Raw genomic sequence first — 27,001 nt, 5'->3', positions numbered from 1 at the left:
GCATAGACTGTGGGAATTGAAGGTGGGGGCTAGGTTTTAAGAGGGTGGAGTTTTAGGTTTGGGGGTTTTAATGTATTGTTTGGATTGGAGTGGGCAGTTCTGACGTAAACGCTGAATTTCTGACTATGTGTTCTCAATAAAATTCTTTGTTGTTTCAACAGACTGGACTCATTGGTGTACAGAAGTTCTGCATTTGCACAAAATTTACCCTTTCTTCTCTCCTCAGCCATCATCTCCATTCCCAGCTATAAGAACAGCAGAGGCAAACACACATACATTTGTGTGTGTGTGTGTGTGTGTGTGTGTGTGTACATAGACTTTATTTCCAATGCAGAGTCTTCCGTTCTTGCCTTTCCTGGGCTCCGTTGTGGCCTCTTCGAAGTGTCCTCAAAATAAGGAAGGAAGGGGAGGTTGCTGAACCCCCGGCACACTCCTTCCCTTCCCTCAAAGGCCGCCAATGGAATAAACAGCAGGAGCAGTAAAGCCCTAAAGCCATTGCTGCCCTCACACTCTGTTCTGAGGGAAGGAAGGATGGAAATGGGGGGAAACCATTCTTTGTTCAGAGGAATGGCTGGAATGTCTTCGGGGGGGGGGGGGGGGCTTGGGGATTATAAGAAGAAGGAATCCCCTCTTCTCTCCCCAACCAAAACGCAGGGGGCCTGCCAGGTCTCCTCTCCCTCTTTCCTTCCCTGCCCCCTCCTCGGGGGATTCCTTGGGGCCCTGGTACTTGGGGGTTATCATGAGAAGAGAGGGAAGGGGGACCATTGGAGACAGGCATGACCATGGAGGGGGGTCCAAAGATTAAAAAAAGGCTTTGAGGAGCCCCCTCTATCCTGGAAAGTGGGGCAGAGGAGAGTCCCTCCCTTCTGATGCCTCATTTGGAGAAGATTTGGCTTCAATAGCATTGGAAACAACATTATTTGGGGGGGGGGAGTTTTCTCTGGGGTCTTGGGGGGAGGAGGGGGGAATCTGGGACCTGACTCAGGCACTCCTCCCCCCAGAACCCATTATTAGAGCCTTCCACAGCTCACTGTGATGCTTTAAATGACCATTTTGCAAATAAAATCTCTCAGATAAGAGCCAACTTGGATGCTGACATTATTGCTGATGCTATAGGTGAGGTGTCCAGTGACTCTGTGAATGGGATCATCCTGGATCAATTTAAATCTGTGAGTACTGAAGCCATGGACAAGCTCCTTGGAAGTGTGAAGAAGACAACTTGCCCTCTCAACCCTTGCCCTTCATGGCTAGTCATCCAAGGAGGAGATGCACTTAGGACTCACCTGAGATATATCATAGATGCATCTCAGAGGGAGGGCTATTTTCCATCTTCCATAAATGAAGCGGTGGTACAGCCGCTTCTGAAAAAGCCCTCCCTAAATCCCTTGGACATGAACAAATACAGACCGGTCTCCCATCTTCCATTTCTAAACAAGGTGATTGAGAAAGCTGTTGCTCTTCAACTCCACGTGGTCTTGGATGAAACAGATTATCTAGACCCATTTCAAATTGGCTTCAGGATGGGATACGGAGTCGAGACTGTTATGGTCGCCTTAGTAGATTATCTCCGCTTGAGTATGGACAGGGGAAGTGCAACCCTGCTGGTGCTTTTGGATCTCTCAGGGTCTTTCGATACCATCAACCATGGCATCTTTCTTGAACGTCTGAAGGAACTGGGGACGAGAAGGCAATGCATTGCAGTGGTTCTGGTCCTATCTCTTGGGCAGATTCTAGATGGAGATTCTTGGGGATAGTTGGTCCTCTAAGAGGGAGCTTAAATCTGATGTTCCTTAGGACACATAAACATGAAGCTGCTGGGAGAGATCATCTGGAGACATGGCATGGGGTGTTATCAGTACGCTGAGGAATCCCAGATATATCTCTCCATGTCCCGGACTTCAGCGTCAACTAAGAAAGGCATCTCCCCTCTGAATGAATGTCTTGAAGAATTAATGGGCTGGGTGAGAAAAAAACAGAATGAAGCTGAATCCAGATAAGACAGAGCTGCGTAATGCTGGAGATCCTAATCCAGGTATGGAGGTTTGACACGTGTGATCCACCTGTATAAGGGGTCACACTTTCCCTAAAGGACTATGTTAGTAGTTTGGGGGATGCTCCTGGATCCATCACTCCAGATGTCAGCTCAGATACATGTCATGGCGAGGAGTGCCTATTATCTCCTTCAGTTGATATGCTAACTGCACCCAGTCCTGGAAGCTGAAGACCTAAACACTATAGTTCTGATCTTAATTTTATTTCATTATATTTATCAATTATTTCTATTAACTGATTTTCTGAATATATCTGCTCACCTTTTTCCTCAAATAATTTTTCAAAATATGTAGTGAAAGTATTTTTAATTTTCCCTTGTTCCTTTATGATTGTGTTATTTTGTTTAATTTTAGTTATCATTTTCTTTTCTCTCTCATTCTTTAATCTATTAGCCATCCGTCGGCTTATTTTATTAGCATTCTCAAATTGATTTTGCTTTGATCTTCTTAAATTTATAGCTATTTCCTCTGTCATTTTTTTTCTCTAATTGTTCTTTCAATAGTTTTATTTCATTCATTATTTTTTATCCCCTTTTGTTTGTTGTAGTTTTTGTTCTCTAATTTTAAAATTCATTCCTAATTTTTTCTTCTTTCTCCTTTTGTCGTTTTTTTATTTCCATTGTTCTTTGTATAAATAGTCCCCTTACAAATGCCTTACTAGTATCCCATACAACCTTCATTTTTACCTCCTTTCCACTGTTTTCTTTAAAAAACCATCTTTAACTCTCTCTTTACCTTATTTACAAATTCATCATCATCCAGGCTATCCTCTTTCATTCTCCATCCTATATTTTTGTCCCAATTTATATTTAATTCCAGCTCTATCATATTATGATCCGACATCGTCCTTGGCCAAATTTCCATTTTTTTCACTTTAGTAACCAGTTGCTTCGTCACGAAAAACATATCCAACCTTGAGAAGGATTTATGTGCATCTGAATAGAAGGTATACCCTCCTTTGTTCCCATTACAATGTGACCAAACATCTAACAAATTAAATTCCTCTTTTAAAACAAAAAACCTCTTGGTAATTTTCCTTGTCTTTTCTTAATTACTTTTTTCTGGGATTTCCTGTCCTAAATTGGATTGAGAACTCCATTGAAATCTCCTGTCAAGATTAATTTGTCATTATCAGCTTCTCTCATAACCTCCGCCAAATTTCTATAATAGGTTTCCTTCTTCTCTAATGGCCCATAAACATTAATCAGTACATATTTAACATTATCTATCAAAATCTCCACACACAAGAATCTACCGTCTTTATCTTTCTTCAGTAGCTTTGCTGCATACCTTTTATTCACAAAGATTGCAACTCCCCTCTTCCTTTTATTTACTGTGGCACAAAATAATGTCCCCAATTTACTATTTCTCAAATATTTTATATCTCCATCTTTTATTTTTGTTTCCTGTAAACACAATCAATCAAAATTATTCTTCCCTAGATACTGCATTACATGCTTTCTCTTTCTCTCTTGGCTTATTCCTTTTACATTCCACGAAACTATTTTAAGCCCCATTTTCCTTTTAGAGAGGTTCTTATGTCTTTTATGTAGACTTTCCTATCTCTCCTGAGTAACCCTCTTCTGAGCTTTTGTTTCCCAAATTGTCAGTATTTACCTCCTTAATCCCTAGATTATCTCTCCTTCCTTGCCCTTTTCTCTGGGTCTTTTCTTCTCTTTGTCTATTTACACTTTCTCCTTCCTTCTTGTCCCTTTCTTTATTTCTTTCTTCTTGCTCTCTGTTATCTCTGCTTAATCTCTCATAAAAGGCTTTTGCTTGTTCTATTGTACTTATCCTATATCTCCTCTGATGGTAATGAAAGATCACTCTTTCTATCTTATCCCATCTGTACAGTATCTCATTCTTACTGCAAAAGAATATTGTTGGGAATTTATATTCCTGTCTCTTTCTAATTATTTGCAATGATAAATCCTTATAAATTTCCACTATTCTATCTTCCACAATCAATTTTTCTCATATTTACAATATTTGCTCTCTCATCCTTGATCTTGTAAAACATACCGTAATGTCTCTGTCCAATTTCCTTTCCTTTGCTATCTTTGAGCTAAGTCTAAACATCTTATCAATCTGTGCCTCCATCAAATCCTCCTCAATATCCACATATTTTGCCAGCATAGGTATAATTTTGTCATATATTTGTTTGTCTTGTTCTTCTTTAATTTCCCTAATTTTAATTGCCCTTTCCCTATATCTGACCTGCTGCAGAAGATTACTCTGTTGTTCCCTTAATTGAGCCTTTTCCAATTCTTCTGTTTTTTTCTCCAGACTTTCCGTTCTTTCTAATACTTCCTCCACCTCCACTTTCACTCCTGATATCTCTTTAGCTAAGTTGTCTATTTCCCCCCCTAATCCATCTAGAGGAAAGGAGATTAAATGATGGTCAGAAAGTGGAAAGTCAGGTGCCAGGTAGTCAGAAATGGCACAGTTTGCAGCAAGAACCAGGTCAAGACAGTGACCAAGAGAATGAGTTGAAGAGTTGGAGTGTGGTTGGAGGCCAAAAGAAGCCAGGAGAGAGTTAAAGCGAGATGTTGTCAGGTTATTGGAATCATCAACGTGGATATTAAAGTCACCTAGGATCAAAGTGGGGACTGAATCTGAAAGAAAGAATGTCAGCCATGATTCGAAGTCTGAGAGGAACTGGGTGGCAGAACCAGGAGGGCGATAGATAACTGCAACACGGAGCTGTAGAGGAGAAAAGAGTCTAACAGGATGAAACTCAAAAGAAGAGGAATGATAGCTGGTGGGGAAGATAGAACTTGAAACTGGCAGGAGTTAGATAGCAAGATACCAACCCCTCCTCCTCGACCCTCAGGGCGGCTGGAGTGGGTGAAGGAGAGACCACCAAAAGAAAGGGCAGCGGAGGTTGTAGTATCATGGGCTGGGAGCCAGGTTTCTGTGAAAGCGAGGAGGTTAAAGGATTTAGAGAGAAAAAGGTCATGAATTGCTGTTGCTTTAGGGGCAGCAGAGTGGCAGTTCCAGAGGGAACAGAGGAAGGGAAGCAGGGAGACAGGGAGAGGCCGAATGGGGATCAGGTTAGGAGAAATGTGGGGAGCCATGGGAAAGATAGGATTCACTGCCCAGTGATTGACGGGGGAAGGTGTGACACAACAGCAAGGATGACCCTAGCAAAAACAGCAAGGATGACCCTAGCAAAAACAGCAAGGATGACCCTAGCAAAAACAGCAAGGATGACCCTAGCAAAAGAATGGAGACAAAGGAAAGTTCTTGAAGTAGAGGAAGGCTGTTAGGACTATTTGATGCATTGGAAGCAGATAAACTCACAAGGATCTTACAGAAACAAAACAAAACTAAAATGTATAGATTGATAGAAGACTGGGATAAAGTGCTGGACTATATCAAAAAAGAAAGGAAGACTAAAGGGCAAACAACGGATAAAGAGAAAACAAAGACACAGCAAAGAACATACACTTTGGAAGTCTTTTAGTTTGTTTGTTGTGGAATCTGAGGTTGGGTGTATGGTGAGTTTGGATGTAATTTAGTATGTTTTACAAGTTTTGTCGCTTGTGAATATTTGTATTTGTCAAGTCTTTTAATTGTATCTGTGTTATTGTTGTTGGTCCCATAGGTTTTTTTCCCCTTTTACCAATAAAGTTTAAAAAAGTACAGAATCCTGAAATCTAGAAAGCATATCCAGGAGAAGGTATTTTTGGCCACACTGCAAACAATAACATCCAAAAATCCACAAAACAGATACCTTTCTCCTGTTTGATGTTTAACACTTTTTCCCAATGAAGAACCCAGTTGAGCTTCAAAAGCTTGTTTTATCTATTTTGTGCATTTTGGTTGGCCACTAAAGGTATCCCTGTTTTGTGGATTGTGGGTGTTATTGTGGTTTGCTGTATGGTCCGGCTAGCATGGCAACCTTTGGATATCATCCCTAGAGTAGGAATCCTTCTTAGTCTCATGGCTGTTTGGGGCTTTTCTCCCTCCCTCCCTCCCTCTCTGCCCCATAGAAGTCAAGGGGGACTCACCTTTGCTAAGGTCTCTTCCAAGAGGCTAGGATTCAGAGACAGAGGTTTAATTTGCATTACAGAAATCATGCATTTCAACACTGCTTTAACTGCCATGGGTCAATTCTATGGAGATCTGGGATCTGTAGTTTTGTGAGCTATGTAGCCTCTCTCAGGGAACTCTAGTGTGAAAAGAGACTACAAATCCCAGAATCCCATAGCATTGAGAAATGGCAGTTAAAGCGATGTCAAACTGCATGAATTCTGCAGTGCAGATTCAACCATAAGCCATGTTATTCAGGAATATCAGTATCCTAAGGGATCTTGTAGCACCTTTGAGACTAACTGAGTGAAAAAAGTTGTAGCATATGCTTTTGTGGACTTGCGTCTGGAGTTTTGTGGAAGAGAGTCATGACAACCCTAGTAGCCAGACCCTTATTTTGTCCTCCATTTTGGGAGAGGAGAGAGGGAGGCCGAATGGAGAGCTCCCTGGGAAAGAAGCTGTGTCTCTCCAGGATGAGAGGCCAGAGACCTAGGAGCAGGGCCTCTGCGGTTGGGGAGGAGTCGCTGTCTAAGCATTGGACCTTCTGGGACCTTCCTTTTGTGCCCATTGAATACAACTGCTTCTTCCCACCAAGAACCCTTTCTGGGAGCATTGGTGAACTGCCCTGGGCCCTACTACGTTGCAAGAAATAAAAATACACATTTGAAATCATGCAAAACAGCTCATGCTTAAATAATACATGCCTTAAAAGTGACACCGGATTCTCCCCATCCCACCTGGGCTTCCCTTTCAGGTTAAAATGTGGTGGGCAAAGCATGACCCACGGCTCCATGCATCAGGGACTTCTCTGTAACCCACAGCAGTCAAAAATGTCTGGGGTCTTTTTGTGATCTTGGGGTGTGAGGGGCATATGTTTTGTGGGACCCCTGGGTCAATATAACGCCATAAGATGAGGTGTCCTCCGCTCGCTTCCCAGAAGCATGGCGAAAAGGTCCCTCATGTTGATGTTGATGTTTGTAACTGTTGCTTGCTTATTTTAACCAATTCTATTTTATATTATTGCCTATTGTTTTATACATATTTTGTAGATTGGCAGGTTTTATTTTTATTGACTTGATCATTTGTATGTCCAGCACTGTGTACATTTACAGCGCTATAGAAATAAATGATGATGATGATGATGATGATGATGATGATGATGATAAAGTTGCACTCTCTCAGCCTCAGAGGATGGCCATGGGAAACCCACTCTGAAGGAACCTGCCAAGAAAAACCCTTCAGAGACTCCCATAAGGTCACCATAAGACCTGGAAACAACTGGAAGGCAGACACCAAGAACAACATTGGGAAAGAGGTGCAAGCCTTGCCTTGGGAAAGTGTAATGACTGGGCTCCATTCAATGGAGGTCTTCTTCAGGCAGTAAAGGGAGGTTTATGCAAATGCAGAATGACATCACTGCTACGGAAGGCTCTCTTGACCAATCAGAGAGCAAGATAAAGGTTCTTCTGGAAGCTTCCGTGAGAAGGAGGTATAAGGCCTGAGAGACCAAGAGACAGTTGGGGGAATTGTGTCGGTTGGAGATCGAGAGAGAGAGTTAAAGAGCGGATCTTGGAAGTTAGTCTCAGAATTGGACAATTGGGTTTATTTGTTATTTTAATAGCTTGTATGAACTGAATATTATATACTTACAAATATTGTACCTGCAAGATTCTTAATATCCTGTATGATTTTAGTAATATTCTGTTACTTATAATAAATACCTCCTTAGAGTGTCTACTACTACTTTGTGCTGGTTTTGCGCTGGTTTTGCGCTGGTTTTGCGCTGGTTTTGGGGGGAAATGAGAAAGTGTTGGGAGGGTTTTGGCTGAAGAGGGGTATAACATATTATTATTATTATTATTATTATTATTATTGTTGTTGTTACAGGGCCGCAGTTTGGCTGCTTGGACCACCGGAGATCATCACAGTGAGTCATTTGGAAAAGCCCATCTCACTCCTGAAAATAAAGGTACTTGAGGAGTTTGCACTCTGCGTCTTTCTGTAATAATAGCTATAAAACTGATAATAGCATTTGGGACATTTAGTCTTTTAAAAACAAATATGGCAGATTTAAATGCTGCTTTAAAACCTCTTTCCATCTGTCAGCTTTGTGCTGGTTTTGGGGGAAATGAGAAAGTGTTGGGAGGGAGGGACTGCCAACAGAATTAGGAGATGCATTGCAGGCTATGGACAGTTTGCGGCCAAGAAAGGTCCAAAACACACGGCAGCAATAGTCCAGTTTGAGAGTGTTTTAACTGCCCAGGCCCAGTGCTAGGGAATCCTGGGAACTGGAGTTTATTGTGGCACCAGAGGTCTCTGAAAGAGAAGGCTCAATGTTTCACAAAATGACATTTCCCAGAATTCTCTAGCACTGAGCCAGTGCATCCAGAGAGTGACTAAGGAGTGCTGCACTCCTCCATGAAACCAGCTGGGTCCTTTGGGAGAGAAGTCACACTCTCTCATCCTCAGGGAAGGCAACGACAAACCTCCTTTTAACAACTCTTGCCAAGAAAACCCTGCGAAGGGTCGCCATAAGTCAGAAACAACTTGTAAGCACACAACAACAAGAGCAGTAACACCACTAACACAATGCAGCTAGGGAGAAAGGAAGGAAGGAAGATTTCAGGAATTTAAGGCTATGTCCCTGCACTCTTCCCCTCAGTCTCTCTCTCTCCCCTGAAGGCGTCAAACTGCCAACTGCCAAGCGCTCAGGCAGAGGCCGCCATTTTGTGGTCTGGTGGCCATTTTGTGTTCTGGCATACAGAATCTGTTCTGGCGGCAATTTTGTGTTCTGGTAGTCATTTTGTGCTGCTTGTGACTGTGGGGAATAATGTTCCGGAACCTTCTCTGAGGCCTCAGTTGAACAGAGGCTTCTCTTTCTCTCCTGAGGCTCCAGAGTGAGAAGGAGGCCAGGCTCCTTGGGCCAAAAGGAAGGAAGTGTGTCTTTCTGTGTGTCTTTTGTGTCTCTTTTCTGAGAGGGTTTTCTTATTACACAGCTCTGCTCCTTCTGGGGAACATGGGTTTTAAAAGGGATCAGAAATGGGAGGATAGTTTTAAGACAATCCTTATTCTTCTTCTTCACAAACGTTGGGCTTTGGCTTCTAAGAGGAGGCTAGTCCCCCAAACAAGGCCAAAAGTGGCTCCTTTGGGAGGTTTTAAAAGTCGCCCCAGTTTCCTTATTAATGGATTTTCAGGCAAGAAGGAAGGAGACAGACCAGAATAACTCATATTACCAAGAATGAAACAAACAAACATACATACAAACAACAACAACAACAAGAATAAGGATTAGACAGAAAAAGAAACTGCTTATATTTAAAAAAAGCAAAACCATATTAAACAGGATAAAAATTCAACTTGGGTGCTTCTATCCTTTTACAACCGACTTTTGATTTATCTTCACAGAAGAAATAATCCAGTTCGAATCATCTTTAACTCTCCTGGCTCCATGCTATGGAATCCTGGGATTTGTAGTTTGTTGTGGCATGAGAGCTCTCTGGCAGAGAAGGCTAAGTGTCCAAAGGTAAAATCCCAGGATTCCATAGCACTGAGCGCTTAAAGCAGTGTCAAAGTGTCTTATTTCTATAGTGCGGATGCAGCCTTCTTGGGAAAGGGGTTGATGCTGGGGAAAAGAGGAGGAATGCAGAAGGAAAGGAGGATGGACGGACGGAGGGCCACCTGCAGCTGGACTGGCCTCCCTGAGCGGTCAAGACCTGAGCTGGGTTGTGGACGATGAGCACTGCTAATATTAATAGTAATATCTTTCACTATTGATTGTAATTAAGGAGGGGATCAGGTTCCTCCTTTCAATAGCATCAGGAAAATGTTTAGGTGTTGGTAAGGTTTGGAAATCCTGTTTGGGGACTTTTTGTGTTCTCACAGCCATCGGGTGCCATCTGGAAAACCTTTCTGTGTTGTTTAGGTTCAGAAATCCTGTTTGGGGTCCCTTCTGACTTTGGGGCCCTTTCATCCTCTATTCTGGGTTCCCTGAAGGCCTCAAACTGCTAACTGCCAAGCGCCGAGGCAGAAGAAGTCATTTTGTATTCCAACAGCCATTTTGTGCTTCTTGTGACTGTGGGGAATAATGTTCCGGAACCTTCTCTGAGGCCTCCTCAGTTGAACTGAAAGGCTCCTCTTTTTCTCCTGAGGCTCTAGGGTCAGAAGGAGGCCAGGCTTCTTGGGCCAAAAGGAAAGAAGTGTGTCCCTTTGTGCCTCTGGCCCTCCATTTTGGGGCAAAGGAAGGAAGGAAGGAAGGAAGGAAGGAAGGAAGGAAGGAAGGAAGGGGCCTGTGGGGGTCTGAGGAAGGGGAGGCAGGGACTGGGCCAGTGGGGAGGCTGGGCTTTGGGGGCTGGGAGAGAGAGTTGGGAAAGAGACCCTCCCTTTGGGCCCTAGCTGGGGAGGGTCCATCGGTCCTTGCCTCCCCCTTTGGGAAAGGAGACCTCCTCAGCCCCCTGGACTCACTCCTGCCACTCATTCCTAGAATGGCTGGGACTCAGAGGAGTTTCCTAGGCATCGTCACCTTCTGCCCTCCATGGCCATTGGCACTGACCTTTTCCCATTGCCTTCCCTCCCTCAGCCCTTGGACCTCCGCCTCCTTCGCACTCAGAGCAACCCTTCTCTATGGCTGAGGAGACGGCCTCTGACCCAGGGAAGCTCCAGCCATAAAGGACTGCAGGAGAGGCCTTTCTGGGGCTGCAGGAATCGGGGTCTTTGTACTGAAGGTAGGCCTTTATTCCTGGAGCTGGAAGAGGACCTCTGTTTAAATGTTTCAGTCCAGGATTGTATGGAAAGAGAGTGAGCCATTGGGAGAATGAGAGGCCAGCAGGCCAGACAGCCTGACCCAGCAGAACCCTCTATTCTCCAGTATTGCTCCAGGTGGAATCAGGCTACAACTGGCCATTAAGTGAACACAGGTCCTACCATAGAATTGTGGTAGCTATCCCACATGGCCATTTCATGCCTAGTGAGAGTGTTGGGTGTGAGTTATTGAAGAAGCATCCAGCTATGTTTATGTTGTGAGAAGCAAAATGAAGACATCTTCCTCTGAGGGTCTCTGGGGAGGTTTCAACAAATGATACACTCATTTCACATCTAGCTACAGGGACATAACCAGGGCCCTCTCCAATTCCCCATCCCCTAATCCCCCACCACTCTAAGAAGACATGGAGTGTCTGTTGTGTAAGGGAGCTGCAGTGAATCTATGCTAAGTCCAGGGGCTTTGTTTGGTGCAGAGAAAGGAAGAGGATGCCCACCTCTGCATCGGCCCAAAGGAGCTATATGTCACCTGCGTATCTCACCAGCAGGATGCTGTTCTCTGTGTCTTTGAGTGCTGCAGGGTTTCTTGCCAAGCCAATCCTAAGCCTGGTCCCTTTTCTTAGGAACTTCATCTCGGCCTCCTTCTACACGGCTTTGGGGCCTCTCTTGCTGGAAGTGACCAAGTTCAGGGCCACCAGGACCCCTGCCCACCTGATGGCTGACACAGAGGCCAAGCAGAGGGAGTTGGGCTCCAACAGAAAGAGGATGCCGAGGTACAACAAGCCTTTGGTGAGTCACTATCTTATTAGCTTCATCTGTGCCACTGCTGGGCCAATTTATGAAAGGAAGCAAATAAAACACTGTCCGAGTTTGGCAGAGACAGTCCTGGTTAATCTTCTGTCAAACCACTTTTTCAGCGGCTTTTAAAAATGTCCCGGTTGCTCTCTCCTCCTCCCACTTTTTCCTTCTCAGTTCACTTCATTTCCTGAGTGCAATTGAGTTTGCAGCCCATCAACTCAAAAGTGGTGATTAGAAAAATCTTGATTAGAAAAATCAGTGAAACTAAAGAAATTGAGGGACTAAAGCTGAAAAGAAATAATTATAAAATCAGGGTTTTCGCGGATGATATCATTCTTCTCTGTGGAAATCCAGGAGACAACATCAAAAATATTGTAGAAGCATTGGACAAATTTAGTGAAGTGTCCGGATGTAAAGTAAATAAAGGTAAATCTGGTATTCTGGTTAAAAATTTGAATAAAGATGATCAAATAAAACTAGAAAAAGAATCCGGTATTCGAATTGTCAAAAAAACCAATTATTTAGGGCTTCAAATATCCAACAAAACAATGGAATTATTCGAAAACAATTACAAGAAATTGTGAAGTAACATTAAAAAGGACCTGATTAAATGGAACAAACTTCAGTTATCTCCGATGGGGAGAATTGCAACAATAAAAATGATGGTACTCCCTAAGGTTCTGTACTTGTTCCAGACCCTACCTATCTTTATTTCTAACAAAACATTTAAAGATTGGGACAAAGATATATCTCATTTCATTTGGAGAGGTCACAAACCGAGAATTAAATTTAAATTATTGCAGGATGTAAAGGAGAGAGGTGGACTAAATTTACCCAATTTGAGGCTATACTATGATGCATGCTGCTTGCTATGGATTAAGGATTGGATTTTGTTGGAAAACGACACTTTGTTAGACATGGAAGCAGATGGGATGAGTTATGGATGTCATGCCTATTTGATCTATGGAAAAGAAAAACAAAACAAATCCTTTGTTAGACACTGTATAAGAAGATCTTTGATTGGGGTCTGGAGCAGATGCAGGGCTGGGCCAATTCCAAAAATCCCAGATTGGACCTCCCCTCAAGAAGCTTTCTATAGAAAAGAAATGATAAAAGAGGATGATTGGATTAGATATAGAGATTTAATCAATAAAGGGAACTCTGTAACAAATTTGAAATCTAAGGATCAATTAAATATGGAGGGATGGAATATAAATTGGTTTACCTATAAACAACTTCAAGGAAGATTTCGAGAAGATGGTAAACAATATGGGTTTGCCTCCCCCAGTGACAAATCAGATCTAATTCAATGTATAATTGGCGACACGACGAAAATGATCGGGAAGATTTATAAAATATTACTAAATTGGGAAATGGAGGAAGAAGTGGTAAAACAGCCAATGATTACATGGGCCAACAATTCTGGGCACCCCATATACCTGAGTCAATGGGAAAGAACTTGGAGGACTAACTTCAAATTTACGGTCTCTCAGAATCTACGAGAAAACATTTATAAAATGTTCTTCCGATGGTATTTAACCCCAGTTAAAATTGCTAAGATGTCCAAAAATTCCAACAATATATACTGGAAATGCAGGAAGGAGGTGGGAACCTTCTATCATTGTTGGTGGACATGCAAATTTGCTAAGGAATATTGGAAAAACATTAACAATCAAATCAATCTTATTATGGGTAGAGTAATCGAACACAAACCAGAATGTTTTTTGTTGGGAATATTTGAGGAAAATATAAAGGGGAAAGAAGAAAAATTATTGTACTATTTAGTGGTCTTGGCCAGGATATGTTATGCAAAATACTGGAAATGTCAAACAAACCCGACAACTGAAGAATGGATTCATAAAATCTACGAAGGGATAGAGATGGACAGACTGACTCAAATCTTGAGGGACAAATCTACAAATAAGATAGAAGAAAACTGGGAAGGTTTCTTCAAATTCTTGGATCTTAAGTGGGGTATTACGGCTATATATTTGAGATGAGATACGATATATTGTATAGTACCACTCTACAAATGGTATTCTAAACAGTACATTAGATATACTTTAATGAAGATATATTTTAATAAGGGTGAGTGGATCTGGATTGTTATTTTGTTGTATTTTAAGAAAGGCAATGCTAATCAAGAATAATGCGAATGCTGGTGAAGGGAAGTTCTGTGTCTGTGTGAACGTGAATTAGATTGGTTGGGTATTAACTATTTACTGAAGAATCACCAAGAGGAAAAAATGGGAATGTTAAAATATTATAGTGGGTAGGAGAAGTAAGTGTAGAGGGTTTGAGTAGGTTAAATATTAGAAGTTAGGATAGTTGAAGGAGAGGTGGTAGGGAAGTAAGGAAGAAGACAGATTGAGAAAGGTACAGTGTGGAAGGTTTAAAGTTCGGAGGGTAAATGTAACCATAAGAAGGATTTCCTCTTGTGTATCCTGGTAAATAAGTGAGAATGGATCGTTGGGATAATTGTATATCTGGCATTTTATGTGTCTTTTTGTTTTTATTTTTCCCTTCCTATATATTTTTTTCTTCTTTTTTTCTCTCTTTTCCCCCCTTTTTTATTTATTTGTTTACTTGTTATTTGTTTGTCTGATGTATATAGATGAAATCGATTGTAATGTTTCTCTCTCTCTCTCTCTCTCTCTCTCTATATATATATATATATATGTGTGTGTGTGTGTGTGTGTGTGTGTTTGTTTGTTTGTTTTAATAATAAAATTAAAAATTTAATTAAAAAAAAGTGGTGAGAGAAGAGGAAAGAAGGAGATGGCCCTTCCCAGGAGGCTGAAGCAAAAGGAAACTGCTGTGCCCTTCCTAGCTTGTGTGATCTTCCTCATAAACAACTTTGGCCATCTTCATTGCCTTCTGGATTGCTTATCCACATGTGTCTTACTTTTCCAATCTGTGAAATGTTGGGAGCTATGGGAGAACATCTCTGGATCTAAATATGGGGTGGGCCCAGTGGCCTTCAAGCCCAGAGTGCTCCCCAGAACTGTTATTAAAAATGATGTTTGCCTCTGAAATGTGGCAAGAAATGTCTAAATGCACCATAATTCTTTGGTGGCTAAATGTAGTGTATGTGTTGGGATAGTCAGTATCCTAATCCATCTTCAATATCCCAGCTATGGCCTAAATTATATTGTGTATTATATTGAAAAGATTCGAGACAAACTGGATCTCAAAGGCAGTAGCTTTTTTCTTGCTGACAGAATTTAAAGTTTATTTGCTGGACTGAATTCTAAAGTGATCAAATAATATTTGGATGCACCATGTCCTTTCCTCCCCTTTTGCTTAGTCACTCTGTGGATGAGGGCTATTTTCTGTTGCAGGTGACCTTTGCGGATGTGGCGATATATTTCACCAAGGACGAATGGAATCTGTTGACGAAGAAGCAGCGACTAATGTACAATTATGTGATGATGGAGAATTACAAGAATGTGGCCTCTGTGGGTAAGGAAGTTGACTTCATTGTCCTATGAAGACTGAGGTCCCTTTCATACTACATTATCATGGCACTATGATTCCACTTTAAAATCATAGAATCATAGAGCTGGAATAGACCACAAGGATCATCTTGTTCAACCCCTTGCCATGCAGGAATACACATTGAAAGCATCCCCAGTAGATGACCACCCAGCATTTGTTTAAAGACTTTCAAAGACCTTTAAAACCCTTCAAAGAATGAGTGCTTTAGAAATTAATAATAATATTAATAACCATAATGAGACACCACCATGCTCTGAGGGAGTATATTCCACTATTGAATAGCTCTTACTGCCAGGAAGTTCTTCCTAATGTTTAGGTGGAACCTCTTTTCCTGTGCCTTGCTTCCATTGTTCTGTCCTTTTTGAATTGTTGTGCCCAGAACTGGACACAATATTCCAGGTGTCAGAACCCTTTCATTCATTTATTCATTCTGGGTTCTGTCATGATGGTGTAAAGAGTTTAGATTAAGTCATCTAAGTTAGTAATTAGTTACATGCACATTGATGATATGTATATACCATCTTTACCTTGTTGTATGTTGGAATGTTTGAAGGCAGATTGGGTAAAGCTGTTGATCATATTTAGTAGTGAACATATATACATACATACATATATATATACTATCATATATAAATATAGATATTAGAGTGTCTTAGCAATATATATATATATATATATATGGATTAAATAAAAGTATCTATCGGTAGGACTCAATTGAATAAGCATTATGGGAAATGCCCATCTGCAGCCAAGATTTGTAGTCAAAGGTGTCACGTAAGTAAAACATAGGCTAACAAGATAAGGAATCTTTCTTTCACACCCTGAGGAAGAATTACGACTGAGAGAGGTTCCACAGGTACAAGCCATCAATCAAGCATGAATAGCTTTTACAAGACAGAGGATCTCCGCAGACCAAATGGTGTCCGCATTGGGTTGCTTTGATATAGGGCTCCAAGCATCCGCTGAGTGAGGGGGGGGGGTGATTTGGAGAGAACATCTGGGAGCGAATGGGAAAAAAAGGGTGGGGGGAATGTGTCCTTTTAAAATGAGGCTTTTCCTTTGTGTGCTTTAGACTTTTCAAAGACGTGACCAAGAATGCTTCTTACTTACTTAGTTCTTACAATAAACTTTTGGATCTAACTGAAGTTTGCTGTGGATTTTTTGGTCAGAGCAATTCCAAGTTTCACACCAGGTGGGCTCTGACCAAAGCAGAATAGAGTGGCACTATTACTTCCCTTGTTCTAGACACTATACTTCTATTGATGCAGCCGAAAATTGCACTGGCCTTTTTAGCTGCCGCATCACACTGTTGACTCATGTTCAACTTGTGGTCTACTTGGACTCCTAGATCCCTTTCACATCTAGTCTCATTCAGCCAGGTGTCACCCATCCTATATGTGCATTTCATTTTTCTGCTCTGAGTACAGTACCTTACATTTATCTGTGTTGAAATCCATTGTTTTAGCTTCGACCCAGCTTTCTAGTCGATTCAGGTCATTCTGAAGTTTGATCCAGTCCTCTGGAGTATTAGCTATTCCTCCTAATTTGGTGTCATCTGCAAATTTGTTAAGTATACCCTCAATTCTGTCATCCAAGTCATTGATAAAGATGCTGAATAGCACTGGGCCCAGGACAGAACCCTGTGGGACCCCACTGGTCACTTCTCTCCAGGATTAAATGGAGCCATTATTGAGCACCCTTTGGTTTCGGCCAGTCAACCAATTACAAATCCATGTAATATAGGCAGGTTACACACCGCCATAAAGTACGTACCCCCTAACCCTAGTACGTGCTCCGCATGCACAAAATGGCGGTGGCCGTTCCACACGGCCGCTGCAATGATTACGTCACGACCGCGCTGCCTCCAAACGAGGCGGCGCAGTTGTGACGTATTGGGGCTGCGCCTTTCCGCGACCCTGGAAGGAGCTCCGTTTCGGAGCTCCTTCCTGGCTTTGCATCGCTGGGCACAGCCTTTAGATGGCTGCACCCAGCGATGCAGAGGAGAAAGGGGCCAAGCGGCCCCTTTCTCCTCCTCCCTGCCATCGCGGGGTGTCTTTGGGGCTTGGAGCCCCAAGGACACTCCTTTCCAGGCAGCAGGGAAGCAGCGTTTTGCAGCTTCCCCGCGGCCTGGAAAGCGGCGTATCGGGGCCTCAGCGGCTGCCGCTCTGGCCACTGAGGCCCTAATCCGGCGGGGAAAGGGGCGGGCACAGGCTGCCACTTTTTGGCGGGCTGTAACCCACCCAAGTGTTCAAAAAGGTTTAAGTCACTTTAGAATGTTTCCTGTGGGGGGGAAATGCTCTGAAACCAATTTGAATGCAATGGGTTCTTGGTGCAAATATCTCAGACAAAAATGATTAGCACACTGACTCTCAGGTCCTTCTTGGCTCTGAATTTCGATTGCTTTCAAAAGCCAATGTACACTACAATCTGAGGTTGACGCTTGCAGATCAATCCACATGTGAGCTGCATACTGTATTGTTGTGAGTCATCTCCTGGTGCCAAGCAGCATGAAGTAATAATAATTTGAATAATTTGTTTTATTTATATACCGCTATTCCAAAGATCATAGCGGTGAACAGCAAGTAAGCTAATTAGCAAGTAGCTAATTACCTCTGCAGTTAGCTTGCATCATGCCTTGGGCTCTGACTCAGGACTCTATGGCAGGATATGATGCCGCCTATCAATCAAAGTATTTTTGCACATGTTTAATGGTATATTTTTTCTACAGTCCTTTGTATGAATATCTCCTTTCAGTGATTCCCTTAAGGTAGACCCGCTCCAATCTCTTCTTTGTTAACTCCTATAAGTAAATTTGTAAATTGTTCCATGGATTTAGGGCCATAAACAGCAGGGTCATGCTTCAGTTACTCAGAGAAACTTGCTTAATTTACTCTCTAATAAGGAGGGATTAATGAGGGCTAAATCATGAGGTAACACCCTCCTCTCTTAACTCAGATTTTCAGTCTCATCTGTCATTGTCTTTCTTTGCAGAAGAACACTTGAGTCATGAGAGAGTCCACACAGGAAAGAAGTCACATAAATGCCAGCATTGTGGGAAACATTTTGCTTACAAGTCAATCCTTGTCCTGCATCAGAGAGTCCACACAGGAGAGAAGCCATACAGATGCCAGCATTGTGGAAAATGTTTTTCTTTGAAGTCACACCTAGTGAGATATCAGAGAGTCCACACAGGAGAGAAGCCATACAAATGCCAGCATTGTGGAAAATGTTTTTCTTCAAAGTCACACCTAGTGAGACATCAGAGAGTCCACACAGGAGAGAAGCCATACAAATGCCAGCATTGTGGGAAATGTTTTTCTTGGCAGTCAATCCTACTGATACACCAGAGAATCCACACAGGAGAGAAGCCATACAAATGCCAGCATTGTGGGAAATGTTTTTCTTGGCAGTCAATCCTACTGATACACCAGAGAATCCACACAGGAGAGAAGCCATACAAATGCCAGCATTGTGGGAAATGTTTTTCTTTGAAGTCACACCTAGTGAGACATCAGAGAGTCCACACAGGAGACAAGCCATACAAATGCCAGCGTTGTGAGAAATGTTTTTCTTCAAAGTCAGACCTAGTGAACCATCAGAGAGTCCACACAGGAGAGAAGCCAAACAAATGCCAGCATTGTGGGAAATGCTTTTCATTGAAATCAAACCTAGTGACACATCAGAGAGTCCACACAGGAGAGAAGCCATTCAAATGCCAGCATTGTGGGAAATGTTTTTCTCAGAAGTCTCACTTAGTGAAACATCAGAGAGGCCACACTGGAGAGAAGCCATATGAATTCCAGAAATGAACTAACACTCTTTTTGCCAGTAAGGAATGCAAACAATATATTTTCAGTCCAGCAGTGCTAAGAAAAGGCTGTTGTGGTTTTGTTTGTAATGTTTGTCCATATGTCTATTTATGTTTTAAAGTTATATTTTGTTAAGATTAGGTTTTAATTGCTAATAGTATAGATAATGGCTTTGGGTTGTAAATTCGGCTGGGGATTGTGGGTCATGATATAGGTTAGATAAATGGGGGGCTGGGATTTGTTGCAGCTGTCCAGAATAGTTATGGGAATGATAGCTTTTGCAATGCGTGGGATGTTGGTTTAAGAAAGTTGGGGGCAGGTATTAACAGAATGGGCTAGATTCTGGGAATGGCAAAGGGTCCTTGTTAGCTGTGGGGCATAGACTGTGGGAATTGGAGGTGGGGCTAGGTTTGAAAGAGGGTGATGTTTTAATTTTGGGGTTTTAATGTATTGTTTGGATTGGAGTGGGCAGTTCTGGCTTAAACACTGGATTTATATGTGTTCTCAATGAAGTTCTTTGCTATTTCAACACACTGGACAATTTGATGCACAGAAGTTCTGAATTTGCACAAAACTGACCCTTTCTTCTCTCCTCAGCCCTTAGCTCCATTCCCAGACATAAGTTCACCAGAGGCAAACACACAAACACACAAACATACAGGATACACAGAGAGAGCTTTATTTCTAAACTAGAGCCTTCCTTTCCTGCCTTTCCCTCCTGAGTCCAGCTCTGCACCTTGGGCTCTATTGCGGTTTCCTCAAAGGAAGAAAGGAGGGAAGGAAGGGGAGGCCACTGAACCCCCAGCGCATACCTTCCTTTCCCGCAAAGGCCGATAGTGGGATAAGCAGCAGCAGCTAGGCCCTGGCAATCCCTGCACATGCTGAGGAGGGGCCTTTGGGAGCATCTGTGCATGCACAGTCTCAGCCCCTAAATACATTGCTGCCCTCATAATCTGTTCTGAGGAGGGAGGGATGGGAGGAGAGCCCTTGTTCATTCAGAGGAATGGCTGGAGAGTCTTCTGGGGGGACCTTGAGGGGGTTATAAGAAGGAAGGAAGCCCCTCTGCTCCCCCCACCAAAGAAAGGCAGGGGTCCTGCCAGGCCTCCTGTCCCTTTTTCCTTCCCTGTCCCCTCCTCAGGGGATTCCTTAGGGCCCATGTACTTGGGGAGTTATTATGATAAGAGAGGGCAGGGGGGGACCCTTGGAGAGAGGCATGGCCATGGATGGGAGGGGGATCCAAAGGTAAAAGGGGCTTTGAGGAGCTCCCTCCCTCCTGGAAAGTGGGGCAGAGGAGAGACCCTCCCTTCTGATGCCTCATTTGGAGAAGAGTATTGTGCCAAATAGAAAGCATCACACAGAATAGGATTCAATAGCATTGGAAGCAACATTTTTCGGGGGGGGGGAGGAGTTTTCTCTGGTGTCCTGGGGGAGGGGGCTCTGGGGGGGAGAGAAGAGCCAAAATCTAGTCCAAAGCCAAGCGGAGGGAGATGGAGGGACCTCAAAACTCTGGCAATCCCCTGTCAACCTGGGAACTAGGCTTAGAGACCCACAGGATCCGGATTGGGCACCCCCCTCAAATACTTACCCTTTCCTTCACAGCAACCTTGCAGAGGAGGACCAACAGAGAGAACCACAGCCCCAGAAAGATTGTCCCCCCCTCCTAGTTCTGGGAGCCTACTGAAATGGCCTTGGACCCCCTTGAAGGGATGCAATAATAATAATAATAATAATAATAATAATAATAATAATAATATATTTATTTTCTGCCTTTTCTCAAAAGAATCAAAGCAGATTACAGTAATAAAATAATATACAATTTAAGAAATACTATTAAAAACCCCAAACCTCCAAAACTCCTCCCAATTATAAAAACATTAATCAACCCCTAAAAAGCTATTAAACATTTCAAACACAATATAGTAAAAAAGGTTTTTTTGTGCATGAAATGGGTCATTTTCTGAAGGGGAGGGGGGAGGGGGGAGGGCAGGAACGATAGATAACAATTTTCATAACAGTAATGATGGCAAGGGTAAGGGTCAGGGGTAGGGAGAGGAAAGTCAATAGATCTAATCTAGTCTGGAAAGAGATCCGTCTTAATATCCTTCTTAAAGGCTTCCAAGGTGTTAATAGGACGGATCTCATCTGGTAGGTCCATCCAGATCAAACCAACACCTTGTATCTTGCCCGGAAACTGATGGGCAGCCAGTGGAGAGATTTAAGAACCGGTGTAATGTGGGCAGTTCTAGAAGTGGCAGTAACCAACCTGTCTGCCATATTCTGTACCAACTGAAGTTTCCAAACTTGGCACAAGGGTAGCCCCATGTGGAGTGCGTTACAGAAGTCTAGCCGAGAAGTGACCAGCGCATGTGCTACTGTTTCAAGGTCTTCCTGCTCCCCGCCCCATGTCTCCGAATGACCTCACCTAACAGCTTCATGTAAAATGTTGAATAGCATTGGGGACAAAATCGCGCCTTGAGGGATGCTTAACTTGAGCTGAAGTGACAGCATCTGGAATCTGCCCGAGAAGTAGGACCAGAACCACTGGAAAGCAGTGCCCCAATTCCCAACTCTCCCAGGCCTTCCAGAAGGATACCGTGGTCAATGGTATCGAAGGCCGCTGAGAGGTCCAAGAGCACCAGCAGGGTCACACTTCCCCTTTTCAAAGAGCTTTCGATTGTGGTGGAAATATTCCTTGTTGAAATAAAAAAGCTATAGAAAGATGGAGTCACCTTTGTCAGCCAGAGAGATGGTTTTTGAAATAAAGGCTTGGAGTTTAGAAAACTAGAGCAAAGGAATAAGGAGTGCATCTTGACCTGGATGGAAGCTGGCACCAGTAAAAAGACATAACATAAACTACTGAGATAAGGACATTCAGAAGCAAGGTTAGGAGGAAGGCTACAGGAGGGGGTAAGGAGTGATGATGCAGTTTTAATGTATGCATGTATTTCTGTTCTGATTGTAAGAATTCTGTATGTTTAAATTGTAATTAGCCAATCAGGTGTATTGAAGAAGCTTCTTTGTCTTGAATAATATAAAAAGAGCCATTTTGTCTTGTTCGGGGTCTCAGCTTTTGGAACTTGAATTCCACTGAGTTCATTGTTTTCCTTTGTCGACAATTGGAAATAAACTTATGGATTTTCAATTACTAGGTCCTCTTGCCAATCCTTGCTCTGTCAGTCCTAGAAATTTAAGTTTCCTGAAATTTCTGTTACAGATGCCCAGATGGAGATCATCGACTAAGGCGACCATGGCAGTCTCAACTCCGTAACCTGCCTTAAATCCGGTTTGAAATTGATCTAGAAAATCTGTTTCTTCCAAGACTGCTTTAAGTTGAATGGCGACTGCCATCTTGATTAGCTTTCCTAAGAATGGTAAGAGCCAAACTGGCCTGTAATTGTTTCTGTCCAGTGGGTGAAGGGAAGGCTCTTTTAGAAGTTGTTTAACCACCGCCTCTTTGAGGCAAGATGGAAGACAGCCTTCCCTCAAGGATGCATTAGTTATGTTTTTTAGCAGCATCTTGATAGTATCTCCTTCCTGGACAGCCAGCCAAGACGGGCAAGGATCGAGAGAGCAAGTCCTCTTTTTCATACTCCCAAGGAGCTTGTCCACATCCTCTGTACTAACTGACTCAAATTGATCCAGAAGAACAGTATGGGCAGAGGCTCTGGATATCTCTCTTGTCGCCTCTGTCGTAAGGCTGGCATCCAAATTGGCTCTTATCCAAGAGATTTTGTCTGCGAAGTAGTTATTAAAAGCATCACAGCAGGCTTTTGTAAGTTCTAATAAAGAGTTCTAATAAAGGGGGGCATTTGAGTAAAGTCCCTTACCACCCTGAATAGCTCTGCAGGACGAGACTTTGCAGACGCAAGAGATGCAGAGTAGAAGGACTTCTTAGCTGCATCTATTGCCACTCCATAGGATTTAAGAAAAACCCCTATCAGGTAAGAGTCGATATTTCTGCCAGAGTGCTCTAGCTGTTGTCCAGCCCCCTTCATGATTTTGAGATCTTTAGTATACCACTAAATGTGATTTGAAGAGGGTTGGAAAGGGTACTTGGGAGCGATAGTGTCTATAGCTCTGGTAAGACCATTGTTCCAAGTATTGACCAGAGCTTCAGCAGAATCACCAGCATTACCAGCCATCAAACCCTCAAAGGCCTCTGGGAACCTAGTGGGTTCCATCAACCTTCGAGGGCGGACCATTTTAATAGGTCCTCCACCCCCAATGGGGGAAATAGTGGCTTTCAGCCCGACCTTGACCAGGAAATGATCCATGGTCCATGACAATGTGGAGATACTGACTACCTCTGCCCATTTTGTCATGCTGACCATGGACTCCCGATCTGCACCAGATAGCTTCATTAAACCGGCCTCGAGGGGGATGTTGAGGTTGGCCAGGACTAAAAGCCTAGGCGACTCTAGCAGCAGCTCTGAGACCAGTTGTGTCAGCTCCGCTAGGGAATCTGTTAAGCAACGGAGAGGACATTAAACCTACAGAATCCCCAGACTTTCCTCCTTTTTTAAGTTCATTGCATTAAAAACAGAGTACAAACATCAAATATAACATACATACATGAAACATAGACAAAATCAAACGGTCACACAAATTAAAATGGCTTCCAAAGTCCAAAGCAGTCGCTATTTGGGGTATTTGACTGATCCTTTAAATCGATCTCCTGATTTTCAAACTGTATTAGTAGGGAAAGAAAAGAAAAGAAATACACAACTGTACTTAATTTCAGTACTGCTTTTGCGTTTCTTATTAACTACGAATATGCAAAAATGAGAATATCATTTTCCTCCATTGCATCCTTCAAATATTCAAATATTCAATACAATAGATTTCCCTTATTTTACTGATACTATCTAAATATATGATATAATATGGTGAGAAAAGAAATAAAATAAAATAAAAATAAACGCATAATGCTTTCAAGAGTATCCTCTTATATCTACGCAGATAACTTTAACGCTTATCAGATATCTTTGTAATCTTAAGTACCTCATCTATTTACTCGCTCAACCAGTAACTGCGTAGTATTTTCTCTAGTTCCTTTCACAAGTTTGTTTTCCCAAATAAGCCTGCACCGGATACCAATCCTCCCTGGATTTATCTAGTGAACCAGATCTGATCAGACAAGCAAGTTTATCATTCTCCATTAAATCGTAGAGTTCCTCTTCCCAATCTGAAATACCCGGTATCTCTACTCTTTCCATCTTCTCGCGTATATCAGTCTGGCAGCAGAGATCCAATAAAACAAAATCCTTCCAAATTCATTTTCCATTTCTTTACTAAGTATTCCAAGTAGGAATATCTTAGGATGTTTTAGAATCTTTATTTGAAGGATCTCTGACATAGCTGCCTGTATTTCCCCCAGAATTGTGTGGTCTTTCAGCTGTTCCACCAGATGTGTCTCATGGACCCTCTTCCTTCCCCACATTTCCAGCGTCTGTCGCTTGTGTCCTTATACATATGGGCTAGTCTTCAGGGGGTCAAGTACCACCTGAACTCATCTTAAAATATTGTTCCTTCAGATCCATAGAGAGCCTATGTTTGAGCCTTTTTGGCCAAGTTTCCTCCCATTCCTCTAGTAAAATGTTTTCCCCGCAGTCCTTCTCCCATTTTACCAAAGAGTCTTTAATAGTCTATGGTTCTGTGTCTAATTTAAGTAGTTCTTTATACAACATGGAAATAATCTTATCTTCATTTCCCAGTAATATCTTTTCTGATTCTGTTTCTGATTCTAACCCAGATAGGCCTTCTGTCTTCTTGTCTAATCTTAATTTTTCAGAAGGTTGTCTATAAATATACCGCTGGTACCTGAGACCTTGTGATTCCCATCGTTCAGGGAATTTCATAATAAGGTCACCTAATTCGTCTTCTCTTAGTAATCCCTTATACGTTACCCATCTTCCTTTCACAGCCTCTTCTCTTTGATAAAACGCCTCATTGGTAAAGACCCATAATGGGATCTTCCTATTAATATGGTTTCTACATTTCTGCCAGGCTCTAAACAATGTTCGTCTGACAAACTGGTTCAAAAATTCTTTGTTGGCTTTCACCTTGTTGTAAAACATATATGCATGCCAACCAAAGAAATTATCCACACCTTCTAATTGTAAAGGTTTTCTGTTTCTTAGAGTAATCCATTCCCTAAGCCATTGTAGACTAGCTGCACAAAAGTAGATTTGTAAAGATGGTAAACCCAAACCTCCTCTTTGCCTGTTATCATCTATTAGAGACTTAAATCTGATTCTAGGTTTTTTTCCCCTGCCTAGATGGATTTTTGCAGGTCCTTCTGCCGTTCTAAAAATGGCTTGTCATTAAGAAGGATAGTAGAGTCTGAAATAAAAACAGTAATTTAGGCAGTATGTTCATTTTAACTGCCGCGATCCTTCCCAAGACGGACAGGTTGAGTTTAGCCCATCTATCGAGACCTTGTTTGATATCACCCCATATTTTCTTGTAGTTGTTTTTAAAGAGGTCTCAGTTTTTAGAGGTGAACTCAACACCTAGATATTTGACCTTTTTTCTACTTTAAAGCCAGTCACCTCTTGTAGATTTTCCTGATCATTCTTTTGTTAAATCCATTGGTAAATTTTTTGTCTTATCCCTGTTAATCTGGAAACCTGAATGCTGTCCGTATTCCTCTAATTTATAAAGCAGGGGATTAATACTTTCTACTTTGTCAGATAAGTATATCACCGCATCGCCCGCGTATACTTTAAGTTTGTACTCTTCCTGCTTCATTTCCAGGCCTTTGGTCTTCTTATCTTCTTTAATGCTAGGACTCAGAGTCTCTAAAGTGGCCATAAATAACAAAGGTGAGAGGGGTATCTCTCCTTACAGGTAACACCTTCGCTTTTCCCCATTAATAATAAGTCTTGCTGTTTGTTTTCTATAGATTGCATCTATCCAGCTGATAAAGTTATCTCCTAGAACCATTTTTCTTAAGGTTTCCAACATGAAGCTCCAATTAACTTCATCGAACGCCTTTTCGGCCTCAAGAAAAATCATAGCTGCTTTTTAATCTGTTTTCTTCTCATAGAAGTCTATAATATCTAGTAAATTCCTCGTGTTGTTTCTAAGGTGCCTTTTTGGGAGGAATCCCGTTTGGTCTTCGTTTATGATATTTTGTAGGGTTTTTAAAAATCTTTCTGCTAAGACCATTGCAAAGATTTTATAATCGTTGTTAAGGAGAGAAATGGGTCTGAAATGTTTCACCTCCAGCAGCTCCTTACTTTCTTCAGGAATCAGTACAATATCATCTATCTTCAAAGAGTCAGGCGTTCTTCTTTGTGAGACTCTATTCATGATTTCTACTAGGGGTTTAATTAGCTCTTTCTGTAAGCTCTTGTAATAGATTGCGCTTAGGCCATCCGGCCCTGGCTCTTTGGATACCTTGGTTTTACTGATTGCTTCTAGCACCTCAGGAGCCGTTATTGGTTTATTAAGTTCGATTCTCTGTTCTTCATCAATCTTTACTACACCTTTTCTGTCCAAAGATTCTTGTATCCTCTCCTGGGAAATATATTCTTCTTTGTATAGATTTGTGAAATATTTATATACACATTCTTTCATATGTTTTTGGTTGGAATAAATCTCGTCCCCTTCTTTAACACTTGAAAAGATTCATTTCTCCTTTTCCTTTTTCAGTTTCCATGCTAACAATTTGCCAGGTTTATTATCATTCTCAAAGTGATTCTGTTTGATGTATCTTGATTTTTTCTCCTGGTCTTCTATTAGCCATCTGGATATTTCCGTTTGAATCTTCTTAATCTGTTGTTGAATCATTTTGTTTTGGGGGTTTTCTTTAAGTAATTGTTCCTTATCCTTTAACTTTTCCTGTAGTTCTTTCCCATTCTTTATTTTTTTCCCTTTCGTAAGATTGCTTCATATAGAAACCCCTCATTACCTCTTTCCTTGTGTCCCAGACGATCTCTGGGCTGACTTCTCCATTCAGATTTTATTCAAAGAAGGATTTAAGTGGGTTTGTTTTTGCTTTATCTAGATTTTTTCCGTCTTTTAACAAAGTCTCATCTAGTCTCCATATCA

The 27,001-nt window shown here is 42.0% G+C and overlaps 1 protein-coding gene across 1 annotated transcript in view; it reads left to right on the top strand.

Moving 5' to 3' along the window:
• LOC149301619 (uncharacterized) overlaps positions 1 to 18,946 on the top strand; it is a 97,835-nt gene extending 78,889 nt beyond the window's left edge. Inside the window, exon 4 of the mRNA XM_089484324.1 lies at positions 18,212 to 18,946. Coding sequence (XP_089340450.1) covers positions 18,212 to 18,946 — 735 coding nt within the window. The remainder of the gene's footprint in view (positions 1 to 18,211) is intronic.
• The last annotated feature ends 8,055 nt before the right edge of the window (positions 18,947 to 27,001 follow it).

Source organism: Sceloporus occidentalis, unplaced genomic scaffold, assembly GCF_023333645.1.
Source record: "Sceloporus occidentalis isolate IW3139 unplaced genomic scaffold, rSceOcc1.0.p SCAF_21, whole genome shotgun sequence".
Lineage (NCBI taxonomy): Eukaryota > Metazoa > Chordata > Lepidosauria > Squamata > Phrynosomatidae > Sceloporus > Sceloporus occidentalis.
Note: the sequence above shows the minus strand (reverse complement) of the source record. Positions and strands in the feature narration are given on the sequence as shown.